This window comes from Sarcophilus harrisii, chromosome 6 (genome assembly GCF_902635505.1).
Source record: "Sarcophilus harrisii chromosome 6, mSarHar1.11, whole genome shotgun sequence".
In the NCBI taxonomy this organism is placed as follows: Eukaryota; Metazoa; Chordata; class Mammalia; order Dasyuromorphia; family Dasyuridae; genus Sarcophilus; species Sarcophilus harrisii.
Window position 1 is genome coordinate 201,200,325 of NC_045431.1, and position 14,817 is coordinate 201,215,141.

General features: G+C 52.5%; 1 protein-coding gene across 5 annotated transcripts in view; it reads right to left on the reverse strand.

Moving 5' to 3' along the window:
- Nucleotides 1–14,817, reverse strand: part of DENND2B (DENN domain containing 2B) — a 200,096-nt gene that overhangs the window by 11,087 nt on the left and 174,192 nt on the right. For all 5 annotated transcript variants that reach the window (XM_031941941.1, XM_031941942.1, XM_031941943.1 and 2 more), the window contains 6 exons: nt 12,185–12,369; nt 11,807–11,916; nt 11,533–11,602; nt 8,593–8,670; nt 7,952–8,092; nt 3,631–3,779 (listed from right to left, as the gene is read on the reverse strand). In XM_031941941.1, coding sequence (XP_031797801.1) covers nt 3,631–3,779; nt 7,952–8,092; nt 8,593–8,670; nt 11,533–11,602; nt 11,807–11,916; nt 12,185–12,369 — 733 coding nt within the window. The remainder of the gene's footprint in view (nt 1–3,630; nt 3,780–7,951; nt 8,093–8,592; nt 8,671–11,532; nt 11,603–11,806; nt 11,917–12,184; nt 12,370–14,817) is intronic.

Genomic DNA, 14,817 nt, shown 5'->3' on the forward strand with positions numbered 1-14,817 from the left:
CAGCTCATTTTACAGATGAGGAAACTGAGGCAAACAGGGTGAAGTGATTTGTCCAGCATCACACAGAAAGTGTCTAAGGCCAGAATTTAAACTCAGGAAGATGAGACTTGCTGACTCGTGGCCTGGCGTTCTATTTACTGAAGTACCTAGTCACAATTTAAAGCTTTAATGTCTTCCAAAGTGGGTACTCAAAAAACATCAGTATGCTGAGCCTAATGGTAGGGCACCAAAATGTAGAATAAGTTGAGGATGATCAATATGATCAAGAAGACTTTTAAAAATTATCTTTAGGGGGAGGCAATTGGGTGGTAGAGTGGATAGAGCCCTAGCCCTGGATTCAAGAGGATATGAGTTCAAATGTGACTTTAGGCGTTTGACACTTTCTAATTGTCCAAACTGAACGTATTGTCAAAAAAAAATTTTTAAATTAAATTATCTTGGCATAAGAGGAAAATGAGTGAATGTACATGGTTGTTGGTTGACTGGGATTGAAGTAAAATTAACAAATGAGACAAAGAACTTCTTAATTTTCATTTTTCTTCTCTTTTCTCAGTTACAAAAGAATTTTGGAGTGGGAAAAACAGGAAAAAATGATTAATAGGAAGTGGAAACATAAGATAAGTATGAAAACACCTAACTGCTCCCAATAAGTTCAATAGACCTGGGACTAAAAAACCTGAAAGATGGCGGCTTTTGAACCACTGTCATTGATTTTTGCAAAATGTGGGCATTAAGAGGGATGATCCTCATGACTACAACAAGAAAAATGTTCCTTTTCTTTTTTAAAAGGAAGCAGAATTCTCATTCTTTTTGTTATTGTTTGCTTGCATTTTATTTTCTTTCTCATTTTTTCCTTTTTGGTTTAATTTTTCTTGGGCAGCAAGATAATTGTATAAATATGTATGCATATATTGGACTTAACATACATTTTTACCATGTTTAACATATATTGGATTATTTGCTATCTGGGGGAGAAGGTGGGGAAAATTGGGACAGTGTTTTTTGCAAGAGTTAATGTTGAAAAATTATCAATAGATATCTTTTGAAAATTAACAAGGTTTAATAAAAATATATATAAAAATAAAATAAAAACAAGAGGACAGAATCTTCAAATGATAGACTAATGGCCTTGAGCTGAATTTCTGGAAAAAATGATATATTATTAAAGGAAAGATTTGTGTGCATTTAGAAAGGGAAGCAGTGATCACTAAAAGCCAGCACATAGCTTTATCTGAACAGATCACGCCATATTAACATATTTTCATTTTTTGATAGCCTTAAAAAAATACTAAATGAGGTAAATGATGTGAGCATTGTATATTTAGATTTCAGCAAAGCATCTGACAAAATCTCTTGTGCCATTGTCATGAACAAGACGGAGAAATGTGGGCCAAATGAACATCATCTTAGGAAGGGCTGGAACTAGCTAAATGTCTAGGTCCAAAGAAAAATCATTAATGACCTGGTGTAAATTTGGAGGGAAGTGTCCGTGTACCCCCAAAGATCTATACTTGGCTTGCTGCCGATTGAGAAGACCTAGAGATTGAACTGGCGGATCTGGGATTTGAATCCTGCCTCACCCCCTACTCCCCACCCCTGCTATCTGACTATCTATTCTTGTTTATATACAAGAACTCTGAAAACTATAAAATACTAAATAAATGTCAGCTACTAACATCAATTTGTATCAGTGAAGTGGTTGAAAGCTTAGATAATATGCTTATCAAATTTAGAGACGACATAAATCATTATTAGATTTGAGAACAGAATCAAGATCCATAAAAATCTCCAAAGGCTAAATTGATTGTTGGGCTACATCTAATAAGAATAACTTTTATAGAGTTAAAAGGTAGCTCAGTGGATAGAGGGTCAGGTCAGGAGTCAGAAAAAGTGAAGTTCAAATACAGCCTTAGACACACTTAGTAGCTGTGAGATTACTAGGCAAGTTACTTAACCCTTCTAGCCTCAGTTTCCTCATCTGTAAAATGAGTGGAGAAGGAAATGGTAAACCATTCCAGTATCTCTGCCAATAAAACCCCAAGAGGCGTCATGAAAAGCTGGACATGACTAAAAATCACTAAACAACAACAAATTCAGAATTAAATATAAAGTTCTAATTTGGGGTTCAAAAAACCAATTTCAGAATAAGCAAAAGTAATACAGTTCTGGTAATTAAAAAAAAAAAAAAGATCTGGGGGTTTTCATTGATGACCAGCTCAAAATGTGTTAGATATGGAAGTCAAAAAAGTTAAAATGATCCCAAATGATTTAAAAGAGTTATAGTGTCCAGAGCATTGAGATACCTTGCCCCATCCAGACTTTTTCTGTAATGTGTTCAGTCCTGGCCATCTCATTTTGGAGAAGCTAATGAGAAGCTGGATCTATTCAAGACTAACCAGGATGGCAGAAGACCTTGAGATCACACAACATGCATAAAATCTTGGATTAAAGAAAATGGAAATGTTACACCAAGAGAAAAGAAGTCCTATAAAAAACACGATCATTGTCTTGAGGTGGAAAAAACCAAGTGAAGCCTGTTGCAATAGTCTAGCCAAGGTGAAGATCTACGCCAAGATGGTGGCTAGAAGACTGGAGATAAGGGGACATAAATGGAAGATGCTATGAAGGGAAATGGCAACCTTGGCAATATAGGAGGCACGTGAGGTGACTGTGAGTGAGAATTGAGGATGACACTGACCCTGGTAGAGTGGTGGTGCCTTTGAAAATCTGGGGAAAGAGGCATTTGGGGGAGAAAAATAATGAATTCTTTTTCAGACGTGTTGAGTGTGAGATGCCAGCCAGCGAGACATTACAATTCAAGTTTATACACAAGGCAGTTGGTGATGCAAGACTAGAGGGGATCCAACAAGATTCATGAAGAAATGTATGTTTAAAAAGATAATATACATGTATAAGCAAAAAAATAAAACAATAAAGAAGAAAAAGACTTCAGGTGAGCAGAAAGATTAAGACTGGACATACAAATATAGGCAGAATTATTTGCACAAAGATGATAACTGACCAGGGAGCTGGTGAGATCACTAAGCTAACAGTATAGAGGGAGGAGAGAAAGGGCCCAGGATAGAGCCTTTGGAGACGGCCACTAAGTGAGCATGAGCTGGACAAAGATTTAGCAGGAGACTGAGAGGATGCATGCAGACGGGCAGGAGAAGAGGCAAGAGCAGCGTCACTTGGACGTCTTTGGGAAGTCCGGCTCATTTGCTGGTGATGAGCAGGTATTTCTCCGTCAGGTTTGAGTTCCTGGCGCTTCTCGTGTCCCCCCCAACTCTGAGCTTCTGTGACTTTGGTAACTCAGATAACTCTCCCTGGACTCTCCTAACCCTGACGCACCCAGTTCCCCAATAAGCCCCCTCATCCTCAGGGCTTGGCGGAGGTCTAGGCTGTTCCCAGCTCACTGTCCAGCCCGAGCCCTGCCGAAATACTGAATGTGGATGCTCGCAAGAGACACAGTCACAGAAGCATTCACGCGGTGCTCCCGCAACAGGGCTCAGGGTCGTAGGGAAGAGAATGCCCAGGGAAGGCAATGGGGAAACCCTGGGTTCTTGGGGGGGGGGGTAAGTTGGTTCTTTCCTCCCCTCCCCGACTCCCACCTGAGCCTCCTGGCCCTACCTGAGCTTGTCAGCAACAAAGATCACACGTCGCTCCAATAACAACGAGGCAAAGATACGGATGAGCTGGCGCACGCTGAGGCAGGTGAACAGACACTCAAAGTCTACGTGTTCCAGGCGCGAGTCCGTGGGCCGTCTCAGCTCCAGTACCTAGAGGGAGCCAGGCGGGGGGAAGGGGTGAGCCGTGTGATGAGGGGCAGGGGTGTAAGGAAGCTGCTTGCCGGACCTGAATCCTCCCCCTCTACCGTCGCCCCCCCCCCCCCCCCCGTCCATCCCCACCCTCTCCCTGGGAATAAGACCCTCACACGATCCCAGGACTTCCCCTTCTCTCTAAGTCCCCCCAAACCCCAAATAGTCACAAAGAAATACCTTCACCTTCTCTCTTGGCCAAGCTCAAAGGAGGGAAAATGGAGAGAGAAAGAGAAGAAAGAAAAGAGGGATTAAAGGAAGGAAAGGAAGAAGACCAAGCTTTTGGAAGCAGGATCCAGCTCTACAACTGGACCTGCTGGGAAAGGGCCCTCAGTCCATCCAGCCTCCTCGTTCACGGGGAAGGGAGACACGAAGGAGCTAAATGATTTGCCCCATGATAGATACCCTGCCAGAGCTGCTGTCATTATCTCCTAGTCCCCCAGACAGAGGGGCCGGACTCAGGCTGATATACTTGAGGACGAACATCAGATTTAAATGATACCATAAAGACCGTGTCTTCTATCTCTCCGCCTGTAGGTGGGGGCCACAGCTAACAATTTTAGCTTATCCCATCCTTAGCAGGCTAGGTGATCCAGACTCCCACGCCAGTACCTTTCACTTTTTTAAACTGAGAAGTACCTCCTTTAGGTAGCCCCCACCCCCCAGCTTAACCCTTGTGGGGAGGGAGAAGGCCATGATACTGAGGGTAAGCCGTGATGAATTTCCTCATGGCCCTCTTGTAAGGAGCAGACGGGAGGAGTGGATACTGTGGCCTTGGCACTGGTCACTTCTGGGAGCTGCTCCCAAGTCTCAAACTCTTCTCAGGAGGTAGCTCTGCCCAAGCTGATGCTACTGGGTTTTTTTTTTTTCTTTTAAATTTCTATTTTTTTATTATAGGGCTTTTTATATACAAAACATAAGCATGGATAATTTTTCAACATCAACCCTTGCAAAATCTTCTATTCCAAATTTCCCCCTCCTTCCCCCCACCCCCTTCCCTAGATGGCAGGTAACCCAATACATGTTAAATATGTTAAATCCAACATATGTATACACATTTATACAGTTATCTTGCTGCACAAGAAAAATTGGATCAGAAAGGGAAAAAAACTGAGAAAGAAAACAAAATGCAAGAAAACAAGAGAGAATGAGAATTCTGTGTTGTGGTTCACACCCAGTTGGTGCTGCTATTTAAGCCCTTCTTCCTCCTCATGGATTCTTCCCCAGCTGGGCAAAATGTCTGGGCCTGGCTTCTTGTCCCGCCTCCCATCATCCCCAGAGCGTAGAGACCCTGCTCTAAGTCTTTAAAGATTCCATGGGTAACTGTCCCTCTGTCACTGTCAGCCTCTGCTAGGTGACTGACTCAGCCATCTCCTGGATGGCATCCCTTAGGTCACCTGTTGTCTGGGACCCACCCACCAGCCTTTTCTCCTTCACAAGCAATTTCAGTTTGGGGGACCTGTGATTTCCAAGGGGATAACTTCTGTCACACAAGGGACTGAATACTGTAGAAAATACAGGATCTCGCTGGTGTTTATTGCTCAATGACTTAAAAAAAAAAAAGGGGGAGGGGGGTTTGACTTGGTAGAACAAAGTGTAGCCTCAAGAATCTCTCTCCTAATATTGTCTTCCATGTAATATTTCAAGACTACACAGGATACTCTGACAGATGAAACCACAGACAGGGCCATCTGGAGTTTTTAACAAACACAAGCTGTTCACACACATACAATTAAAAAAAATGCCACTATCTCCCTTGGCTACTGTGTACGGCTGCAAATCATGGCGCACCACAATCTGGAAAAACCACCACGCGGACCAGAAGCCGCAAGAACACCCAGCGAGGTATTTGCACTCCACGAAGTATCAAGCAAAGCCTAAGACACGGAGGGGCCTCTTCCCCAGAAGCGTCTGCCATTGTTTCTCAATTCGGTTTCCCAAGAGTCAGTAAGCATTTGCTATGTGGCTAATATTGAGTCAATCGCCGGGGATATGGGAACCAAGATGAACATAATCCTTCCCCTAAATGCACTGACGTTCTTCTTGGGGAAACCATAAAAGAGGGCGCTGGTGAGAGTTCAAGAGAAAGAGGGATTCCCTATAAATGGTAAGATCCTAAAACTCCTGCTTCTGGGATGACATGATGTTGACTTTGTCCAGTTCCACAGTAAAAGAAGTATCTCACTGAGATACACTCAAAAACAGGAGTCCTCAAACTTCTTAAATAGGGGTCCGGTTCCCTATCCCTCAGACTGTTGGAGGGCCGGACTATAGTAAAAACAAAAGCTTTGTTTTGTGGGCCTTTAAATAAAGACACTTCATAGCCCTGAGTGAGGGGGATAAACATCCTCAGCTGCCGCATCTGGCCCACGGCCGTAGTTTGAGGACCCCTGCTCAAAAAGATCTAAAAATCCAGAGATTAAAAAGCCCAAGTTGATAAAAAATGCCAATTGTTCAAAACAGGATTTCCAGTTGGAAGTCAGCACGTTGAGTTAATCCACACTATGTATGTGTATGTATGTTTTATATATGTGTGTGTGTTTGTGAACATATATGTACACAGATACATAAAAATAAGTATTTATCTCCTGAATAGGTGCTATAGAAGGGCAACCAAGAATTAAATGAGAGGAGAGTGGTCTGGGTCACTTTTAGAAGGAAAGTGGGCAGCAAAATCTATCAGAATAATCTCACACACACACACACATACATACTGCAGTGTTTATTCTCTTGGCAGTCTCATGTGGCTATGAATTCTGGCACACCACAATCTGGATAAATCAAATGGCTGAAAAGGCACTCAGTTACACGCCCATCAGCCTGTCAGCAGGTACATCTCAGATCCTGCCAAGGGCTGGGTGCAGAATTAAACCAGAGGAAGAGCCAGATCCTATTTGCAGGTTAGCAGAGCTTTCAATGGCCTCAAACTGTCAGCCCCCTATTTCTTAAACATTAATACTCTCCTGGGGACATTATCATCTCTGAGAAATTAGAATGACAACCCCCAACCAACAAAAAGACACTTAGTGAGGAGAGGGAAGTTGCAGCATTTTACTAAAGATAGAATTTGTTCAAAAAATATGTGATGGGGCAGCTAGTGCAGTGGGCAGAGCACCAGCCCGTAAGTCAGGAGGACCTGGGTTCAAATCTGGCCTCAGACCCTTAACACTTTCTGGCTGTGTGACCCTGGGCAAGTCTCTTAGACCCAACTGCCTCAGCACAAAAGAAAAAATGTGATAGAAAATTCATCACTGATCACATTTTGAGAGCGAACAAGGTTAACAGCCTAATGTACGTGGGCCACCCATATAAATGGGTCTCGTGGGGGCTTTCCCCAGACGGTGGGGGGCCATGATTTGCAGCCATCTAGGAGAGCCAGGATACCCAGGTACCCTGAGATACTCGGAAGTGCCAGAGGAAGCCTCCCCTACGTCCCTCCTGAGGGTTTTTAGAGAGTGTGGACAAGTGGGGGGTCCCAGCTCCTTGTAACTGCATCCCCAGGCCCGGAAGGGTGGAGGGAGGGGCCCAGGGAAAGGAGCCACACAGAGGAAAAGTGCGGGCAGAAAAGGCCGGGCTGCAGGCCTGGACCTACACCCTGGGCCCCTCCCTTCGCCAAGGACATCCCTAAATCATAAAACCCATGGGTGAACATTCCTGAGCTCCAGGCCCCCCGAGAGGCAAGTGAGCCAGGCCCGTCGGACAGAGGAGGAAACGGAGGCTCCCAGAGGCCGGGACCTTGAGCCCCCGGGGCACAAAGGGAGTCAGGCCTTCTCTCCCAACTCCCTGACAGAAGCGGCAGCGGTCGCCCCCCGCCATCACTGCGGGCACCAGGGGGAGTCTCCCGGCCTCCTGCCCGAGCCCAGGCTGTGCGGCGACACGCTCGCCACTGGGCAGATACAGAGTGACAGAGTGGGGCCGGAAGCGGGACTCTTGGGGCCCTGAGACACGTTCCTCCCAGGAGGGACACGGGAAAGGGCCAGGCACGGCGGGTGTGGCAGCGCCCCCCAATCGGCTCCCCCGGTGCTCTCCCCACTCCCCCAAGGGGCATCCGGCCAACACAGCCCTGCGTCCCAAGCGGGGAGGGGGCAGGGACCCCAGAATGGCAGACCCCCAGGCGAGGGGCCGACGCCTACCTCGTTTCCTGATCCAGGCAGGAAGGTCTTCACTTTGATGGTTTTTCCTGGGGCGGGGAAGGGCGACTCCATGAGACTCCTCATGAAGGGGTACACCAGGGCGGCCGAGATCCCCCGCCGTCGCTCCACCTCGTCCAGGATCTGCCCCGACATCCCAGGAAAGGCGTCCCATCAGAGGGCTGCGTCTCCCGCCCTCCTCCAGACTAGACTGATTCACTCCCGGGGGCTCTGGACCGGTGCAGAGAATCTGGAACCCCCCACCCACTGAGACCGCTCTCCAAATAAGGCCCCTAACTCAGGGCCAGGAGCCAGAAAAACCGCCCCGGGGCCCTCTGCTTCCCTGGCATCCCGTCCACAAGTCCACAACCCACGAGCCCCGGGCCTCCTGTGGTCTGCAAGCCTCTGACCAAAGCAGGCAGAGACCTGGGTCTCAGAAACAACGAGAAGAGCCCCTTGTGCCACGTGGGCCGGACAGCTTGGGGAGAGGAGCGGCACCTTCTCAGCACCCCCATTTTACCGGGGCGGCTTGCCCCCAGTCAGTCCCAGATCCCAGCCCCCCACCCCCTGGCTTTCTGAGGGGACTGGCAGAGGAGGACCCCTGTGGGGCAGAGGCTCCCTGATTCTGGGGGATCCCTCCTTACCTTGGAAAACAGGCCGAAGCAGCCGAGGCGGCTGATGACACAGTACACCTCGGGGAGGCGAGGCCCTTTTCCACTTGGCTGGGAGATGGAGAGACACAAAGGAGCGGGCGGTGACCTCAGGGGCCCCCCTCCCTCTCCCACTCCCAGAGGAGCCCCCAGCACCAGCCCGACCCCACGGGGGAGGGACTGGAGTCCAGAAGCGTCATGTTCTCAGACTGACTTTGATTTTAATGATTCGAGCCCCCAAAGTTCTGGGTGACCCCGACTTATCCGCCCTGAGCTCCCCTTTCTGCCCCACCCCAGAGACATCCCCTCCTCCCCCAGCAGGCATTCCGCACCCACTCCCCTTCCTCAGAAGAACACAGACCAACGGCGCCCTGTGGGACCGAGGGAAAGGGGAGCAGACCCAGAGTCACTAGGGGTGTCCCCTGCCCAGCCCCATGCCTGGGAGCCCCGGGACTTGCTGGGGTCAGAGGCCTGAGGCAGCCGCAGGGGAGACAGTCTGGGCCCCTCTGCCTGCCGTTCTGGGAAGGGTGGGGGGAGACCCGACGAGGTAGAATTGGGAGGGAAAGCAGGGAGAGGGGAAGGCAAGAAGCAAAAAGGAAGGAGAAGGAGGAGCAGGAAAGGAGGGAGAGAGACAGAGAGATAAAGAGACAGAGAGACAGAGAGAGAGACAGAGACAGAGACAGTCAGAGACAGAGGAGAGAGACAGAGAGAGACAGTCAGAGACAGAGAGAGAGAGACAGAGAGAAACAGAGAGAGACAGAGAGAAACAGAGAGAGACAGAGAGAGAGAAAAACAGAGAGAGACAGAGAGACAGAGAGACAGAGAGAGAGAGAGAGAAGCCCCCTTTGACACTCCTCGCATCCCCCTCCCCTGGGGTAGAGAAGACCCCGAGGGGCTCAGCAATGACAGCAGCCGAGGGTCACTGGGACCAGATCCAGGGGCCGGAGGGGCACCTGGGCACGGGCAGGGGGAAGGACGGCAGGTGCAAGCCCCGCCCCCCAGGTCCAGGGCTCTGCCTTGGCTGCTAAGCAAATGCAGATGGGGCTATTTCAGGATTCAGACCTGCTGGCCACGCGTCACCGCTCCAGAAAGAGGCTGGAATCCTTTTTTTTTTGTCCATATTAGGCATAAAACTAACTCCTTTCTCTCACTGCTCCCCCCTTTTCTCTTCACTCCCCCCCCTCAAAAAAAAAAAAAAAAAAAAAAAAACCCGAGTGATTAAATCAAGTATGTGGGATTTGGGTTAAAATCATTGTGTCCGATGTGCAGGAATGCCGATCCGGTGCCAGCCCCCTTGGCTCGGGCCCAGGCCGGGCGGCTCGGTGCAGGCCAGCACAAACACGCCGTTCCCTCCCCAGGCAGCTGGGAGGCCGGGAACAAAAGTCGCTCCTTCTCAGGCCCGGGGGGAGGCCGTGAGCTCCCAGCAGCCCCGCCCGCCCTCTGCCCACCCTACGCCTTTCCCAGCCGGCCTCCTGTGGGACCCCCCCCCCCAGCCCGGCGTCCTCCCGGCCCAGCCACCGACTGGGAGCTGCCCCTGGTCCCTGCCTGGCAGGGGCAGGGTGTTCTCTCCCGCCGGGCTCGGTGACTGCGCTGACAGACTGCAAGCTCCCCGAGGGCAGCAGCCCGGACTCCCAGGCCCGGGGCCGGCCCAGACCCGGCACGGGTGACAAGCCAAGCTAAGGCAGGTTTGGTTCGGGAGCAGCGGCCCCCCTGCCCAGGCCGGCTGCAGGGAACAGCGCTGCCTCTCCCTCCCGGTGCCCCTCAGTCCCAGCCTCGAGCCACTTCCCAGGCAGAGCGAGAGCTGGCCCCCTGCCCTGTCAGCCCCCAAAGCCGCCCCCAGTGCTATGGGCCAGAACGGGAATCGGGTGTTAAGTCACTAGTATAGATAGGAACAATGCTTAAGTTCACACCTCTGAGAGTTCACACATTAGTTCACAGTTTGGGAGATTTCAGGGTTCGGTATGAGATATCCAAATTCACACCTCCCATAATCCCACTCTCAGAGGAGGAGTCAGTCAACCTTTGACTTCACACCTCTAAAAGAGCATAAAAACAGCTTCAGTCAGTTAGGCAGTCCGGAAGATTGCCAGGAGTCGGAGTTGAGCTGGAGGCAGAAGCTGCAAGAGCTCTTGGAACCAAGGAGGGAGAGAGGCCTCTAAGAAACCTAACCCGGCTAATATTGAAGGAGACAATAAAAGATCAGAACTTTTAGCCCCTGGCTGCGTTTGGGTGATCATTACTCTGAACTGAAACTAAGGCTGCCTCCAGAAGCTCCCCGAGAAACCTGCTCCCACAGAGAACATTATGTTACACAAAAGAAGAGAGCACCACGCCCCAGAAGCAGCAGCTCTCCCTGAGACCTCGGAGAAGGGCCCCACGGTCCCACTGGCCAAACTTCTGACAGCGAGCATCGCCCCAAAGTGCGGTGAGAGGAGGAAGCAGAAACGGGGAGCCGGAGCTGATCCTGACCCTGGTCCCCGTAGGACGCTGGGAGCCCAAGCCCCCACAACCCTGACGCAAAAGCCTGGGGGAGTGGGGGGCTCCCAAAGCAGGAGGGAACCCAGAAATTGGTCCGACGGATGGTCGTGGCCTCCCTCCAGCCCTCCCAGAGAGGTCTCCTGCGTAATCTCCGGGCCCAGAAGCCCCGGGAAGCGCTGACACTCCAGCTGGGGCAAAGGGACAGGCTTCTGCGCTCCAATCACCCCAGGCCAGACTAGTGGAACCTCAGAAACCTCCAAAGCGGAGGCCCACCCCACCCCGTCCCCCCCATCCTGCCCCAAGGGAACCCAGGGAGAACTGGCTGCTTGTTCCGGAAGTCAGGAGCAGCCCCAATCCTGCCCCCTGCCCCCTGCCCCCCCGCTCTGGGAGCGGGCTTCTTGCTTCCTGCCAGAGCAAACCCTCCCCAACCCCGGTGGACAAAAAGGCCTCACTCACCAGTAACCGCCTGCAGTAGCCGAACCTCCGGCTGCCGTCCTCCCCCGTGAGCATGAAGGAGAAGGTCTCGCTGCAACAGAGAGGCTCGTTGTGGGAGGGCCACAGGCCGGCCCCTCCAGGCCCGGACCCCAGAGACAGAGATGGGGGGGGGGGGCAAGGAGACGGAGCGGGGGGGGGGGGGGGGAACTGGCCAGACAGAGCCTTCACTCCCACCCAAAACGTGGCCAGTGAGGGCTGCAGGAGACCCTCCCGCCCATCTGCAGAGACGGCTCACCTGCTGTAATCAGAGACAGGAAGCCAGTCCTTGGCATCGGGGAAGCAGAACTGGGGGATGGCCTTGAGCCGCTCCTCGGCCTCCCGCATCTGCTTGGTGGGTCTGTCCAGCTGGGGAGGGGGGAGAAGAGAGGTCATCACATCATGCTGGGGCAAGCTGGGAGCAGACCAGGGGGGGCGGGGGGACAGGCCTGGCTGGCACGGCTCTGTCCCCTGTGGAGGACGGGTCCTCGTGCCCGCTGCCCAGGGACTGAGCCAGGAGTGAGCAGACCGTGAAGAGCCTGGTTCGGGCCTACTGGCAGGGGGCCTGCAGGGCCGCAGGCCTCCCTGACACAGTACCAGGAGGGCGGGCGAGAGCCAGGGGCTGGGGTCGCCTCACCTTGGGGAACTGGTAGGAGACCTCGGGGAGGTAGGTGTTTCTGGACGGCTTCTTCTTCAAGGACACCACCACAAAGTACTCAAACAGCTCCCGCTCCTGCCACTCGATCAGCTCCAGTTCTAGCGTCCGGTAGCTGGGCGCCCGCTTCAGCATGGACTGGATGTGCACCAGGCGCTGGGTGTGAGCTGCAAGAGGGCGGGGGTCAGCCAGGACAGGGCGGGGGTCACCCAGGGCAGGGCAGGGGTCACCCAGGGCGGGGCGGGAGCACAGCCTCCCCCCCCCCCCCCCAGCACCTGAGAGTGTACCTGGGGTATGAGAGGAGAAAGGGGCAAGGGCTGTGCGAGGTGCTGAGCGGTACCTGCCCACCTCATTCTGGCTGGGATCCCCACAAACCCAGGGCGAGCGAGAAAGAGCACTGACAGTTGTTAAAAGATGGAAAGAAAGACAGAGAAGTGAAAATGGATGCAAGAGACCAATGAACGCCCAGAACGAGCCGGGGCCAGAGAATAATGAAAAGTACAATAAAAACAGGGCTTTAAGCTGTGCCGAGGGCAAGAGGAGATCCACGCGGGGAGAGGGCGCACCCTGGATGGGCCAGGTGATGATGCCCCACGTCCCCAGGTAAAGCACCTCTGGGTGTCAGCAAGGGACATGACAAGGTCGCCTACTGCATTCTTGGGAACAAGACAGAGAGGTGCAGACCGGACGACAAGAGTACAATGAAACAGCCCAAGGACCGGACCTGAGCAGTGACACCCCACACAGAGGGAGCCCTGGATTTGCAAGGTGCAGAGAGCCCCGGGCCGGGAGCACCGAGGGCAAGCCCGGCCCAGCAGCGCGACCCTGTTAGCCTTGTTTGCCTCAGTTTCCTCGTCTGTAACATGAGCAGGACAAGGACATGGCAAACCCTCCAGCATCTTTTCCAAGCAAGCCCACAAGGGGCCACAGAGAGTCAGACCGAGCATCACGTACAAAGCTCCTGCTCACAAGGGGTCGGTGCTGAGCCACTCCTCCTGGTCTACAGATGAAGAGACCAACCAATACTCTGTGCCCGAGAACCCGGACAGGCCAGTGAGCGGCGGCCCACGGCTCTGGCCACCGTCAGCCAGAAGGGGACCTTCAGTGGCCGCCCCGCCGCCCGGGTCAGAGCCAGGCCTAGTGAACCCTCTATCAGTGACAGATGAGAGCAGAGCTGATGTGAGACCACCACCAGGGCGGGAGGGACTGCAGGCAGGAGGCCCTGAGGCGGCAGAGACAGTACTGGGGAGGGGGCCGGGGGCCGGGGCCGGGGCTGGGCGGCCACTTGTGTTTAAAGGGCCAGGAGAACCTCGGGAGGAGCCAGTCCCGGCCTGATGCTGCAGGGCAAGGCACGGGCTCCTACGCCAGGGACAGTCCTGCTGCGCTCTGCCCTGCTCGGGCCGCGTCAGGGACTCCTGCCGGGACAGCCAGCCACCAGGGCCCTAAAGTGGGCAGGAAATCAGCGGGGACATAGAGGCTGGCAGGGAGAAAACAGGGTGGGACCAAGTCTGTCCGTCACAAGGAAGGACCGGAAGCAGCGTGAGAGCCGGAGAGGGACACAGTAGTCCCAGTAAAGAAGACAAAACCAAGGACGGTTGTCCAGAAATGGAAGGGGACGCCTTCCTCGTACCCGGAGGCCTCCAAGCAGATGCTTCACAACTATCAGCCATGTTCTAGATGGGATTCTACGGCGCAGGTAGAGATTAACCAGAGACCCTCCGAGGCCCCCAACAAAGGCAGGATTCTCTGAGCCCCCTCCAAGGATGGGAACATGTCACAGCTGAATCACGGAAGGACCGAGCCTTTCTGGACTGGTTACTCCCTCCCCACTGGCTGCCCCTAGAGAACAGTCACAATGACCTCTGGGCTACATCAGGAAAAGGCCATTGGCCACATCACTAACTCCCAGTTTGGGTGGGCTTTGTGCTAACAACAGCGACCAAGATCATACCAACAGGCGTGCTTCAAGGCAAAGGCCCAAGAAATCCAAGGAGCCTCCATTCTCGGGCCTTTCTCTGTATCTCTGCCTGGGATCCCCTCATCACTCTGCCAGAGACCCCCGATCCATTCTCGGGCCTTTCTCTGTATCTCTGCCTGGGAAACCCTCACCACTCTGCCATTCAGAGACCCCCTGATCTCTAGGCCCAAGTACCCTCTCACAGAACCAGGACCCGGCCGTTAGTCCAAAGGAGCTCGCTCACTGTGGGCAGTTTTCACTAGTGCTGAAGAAAGATCCTTAGCAAGCTACAAGCTATCTTGTCCTTCCTGATTACCCCAAAGGGAATGGATCAGGAAAGGGCAAAAAGAAAGAGGAAAGGGAAGAAAAAAGGGAGAAAATTCCCATTTACTTCAAACGATGAAGCAGGCTGAGCTACAGTTTTCACTGAGGGCACATTCGGATGGGAGTAGGAGGGCACAGGAACTTCAACAAAGCTAAGGTAAGATCTTGGGGAAACAGGCATCCCTGGTGAGACTCTCCCCTTCTATCTGAGAGGAGAACAAGAGCGGAGTCCCAGAGGACTGACTCGCAGAGCCCTGGAGGACTGACTCACAGCACCCTGGAGGACTGACTCGCAGAGCCCCGAAGGACTGACTCGCGGAGCCCCAGCCTCCTT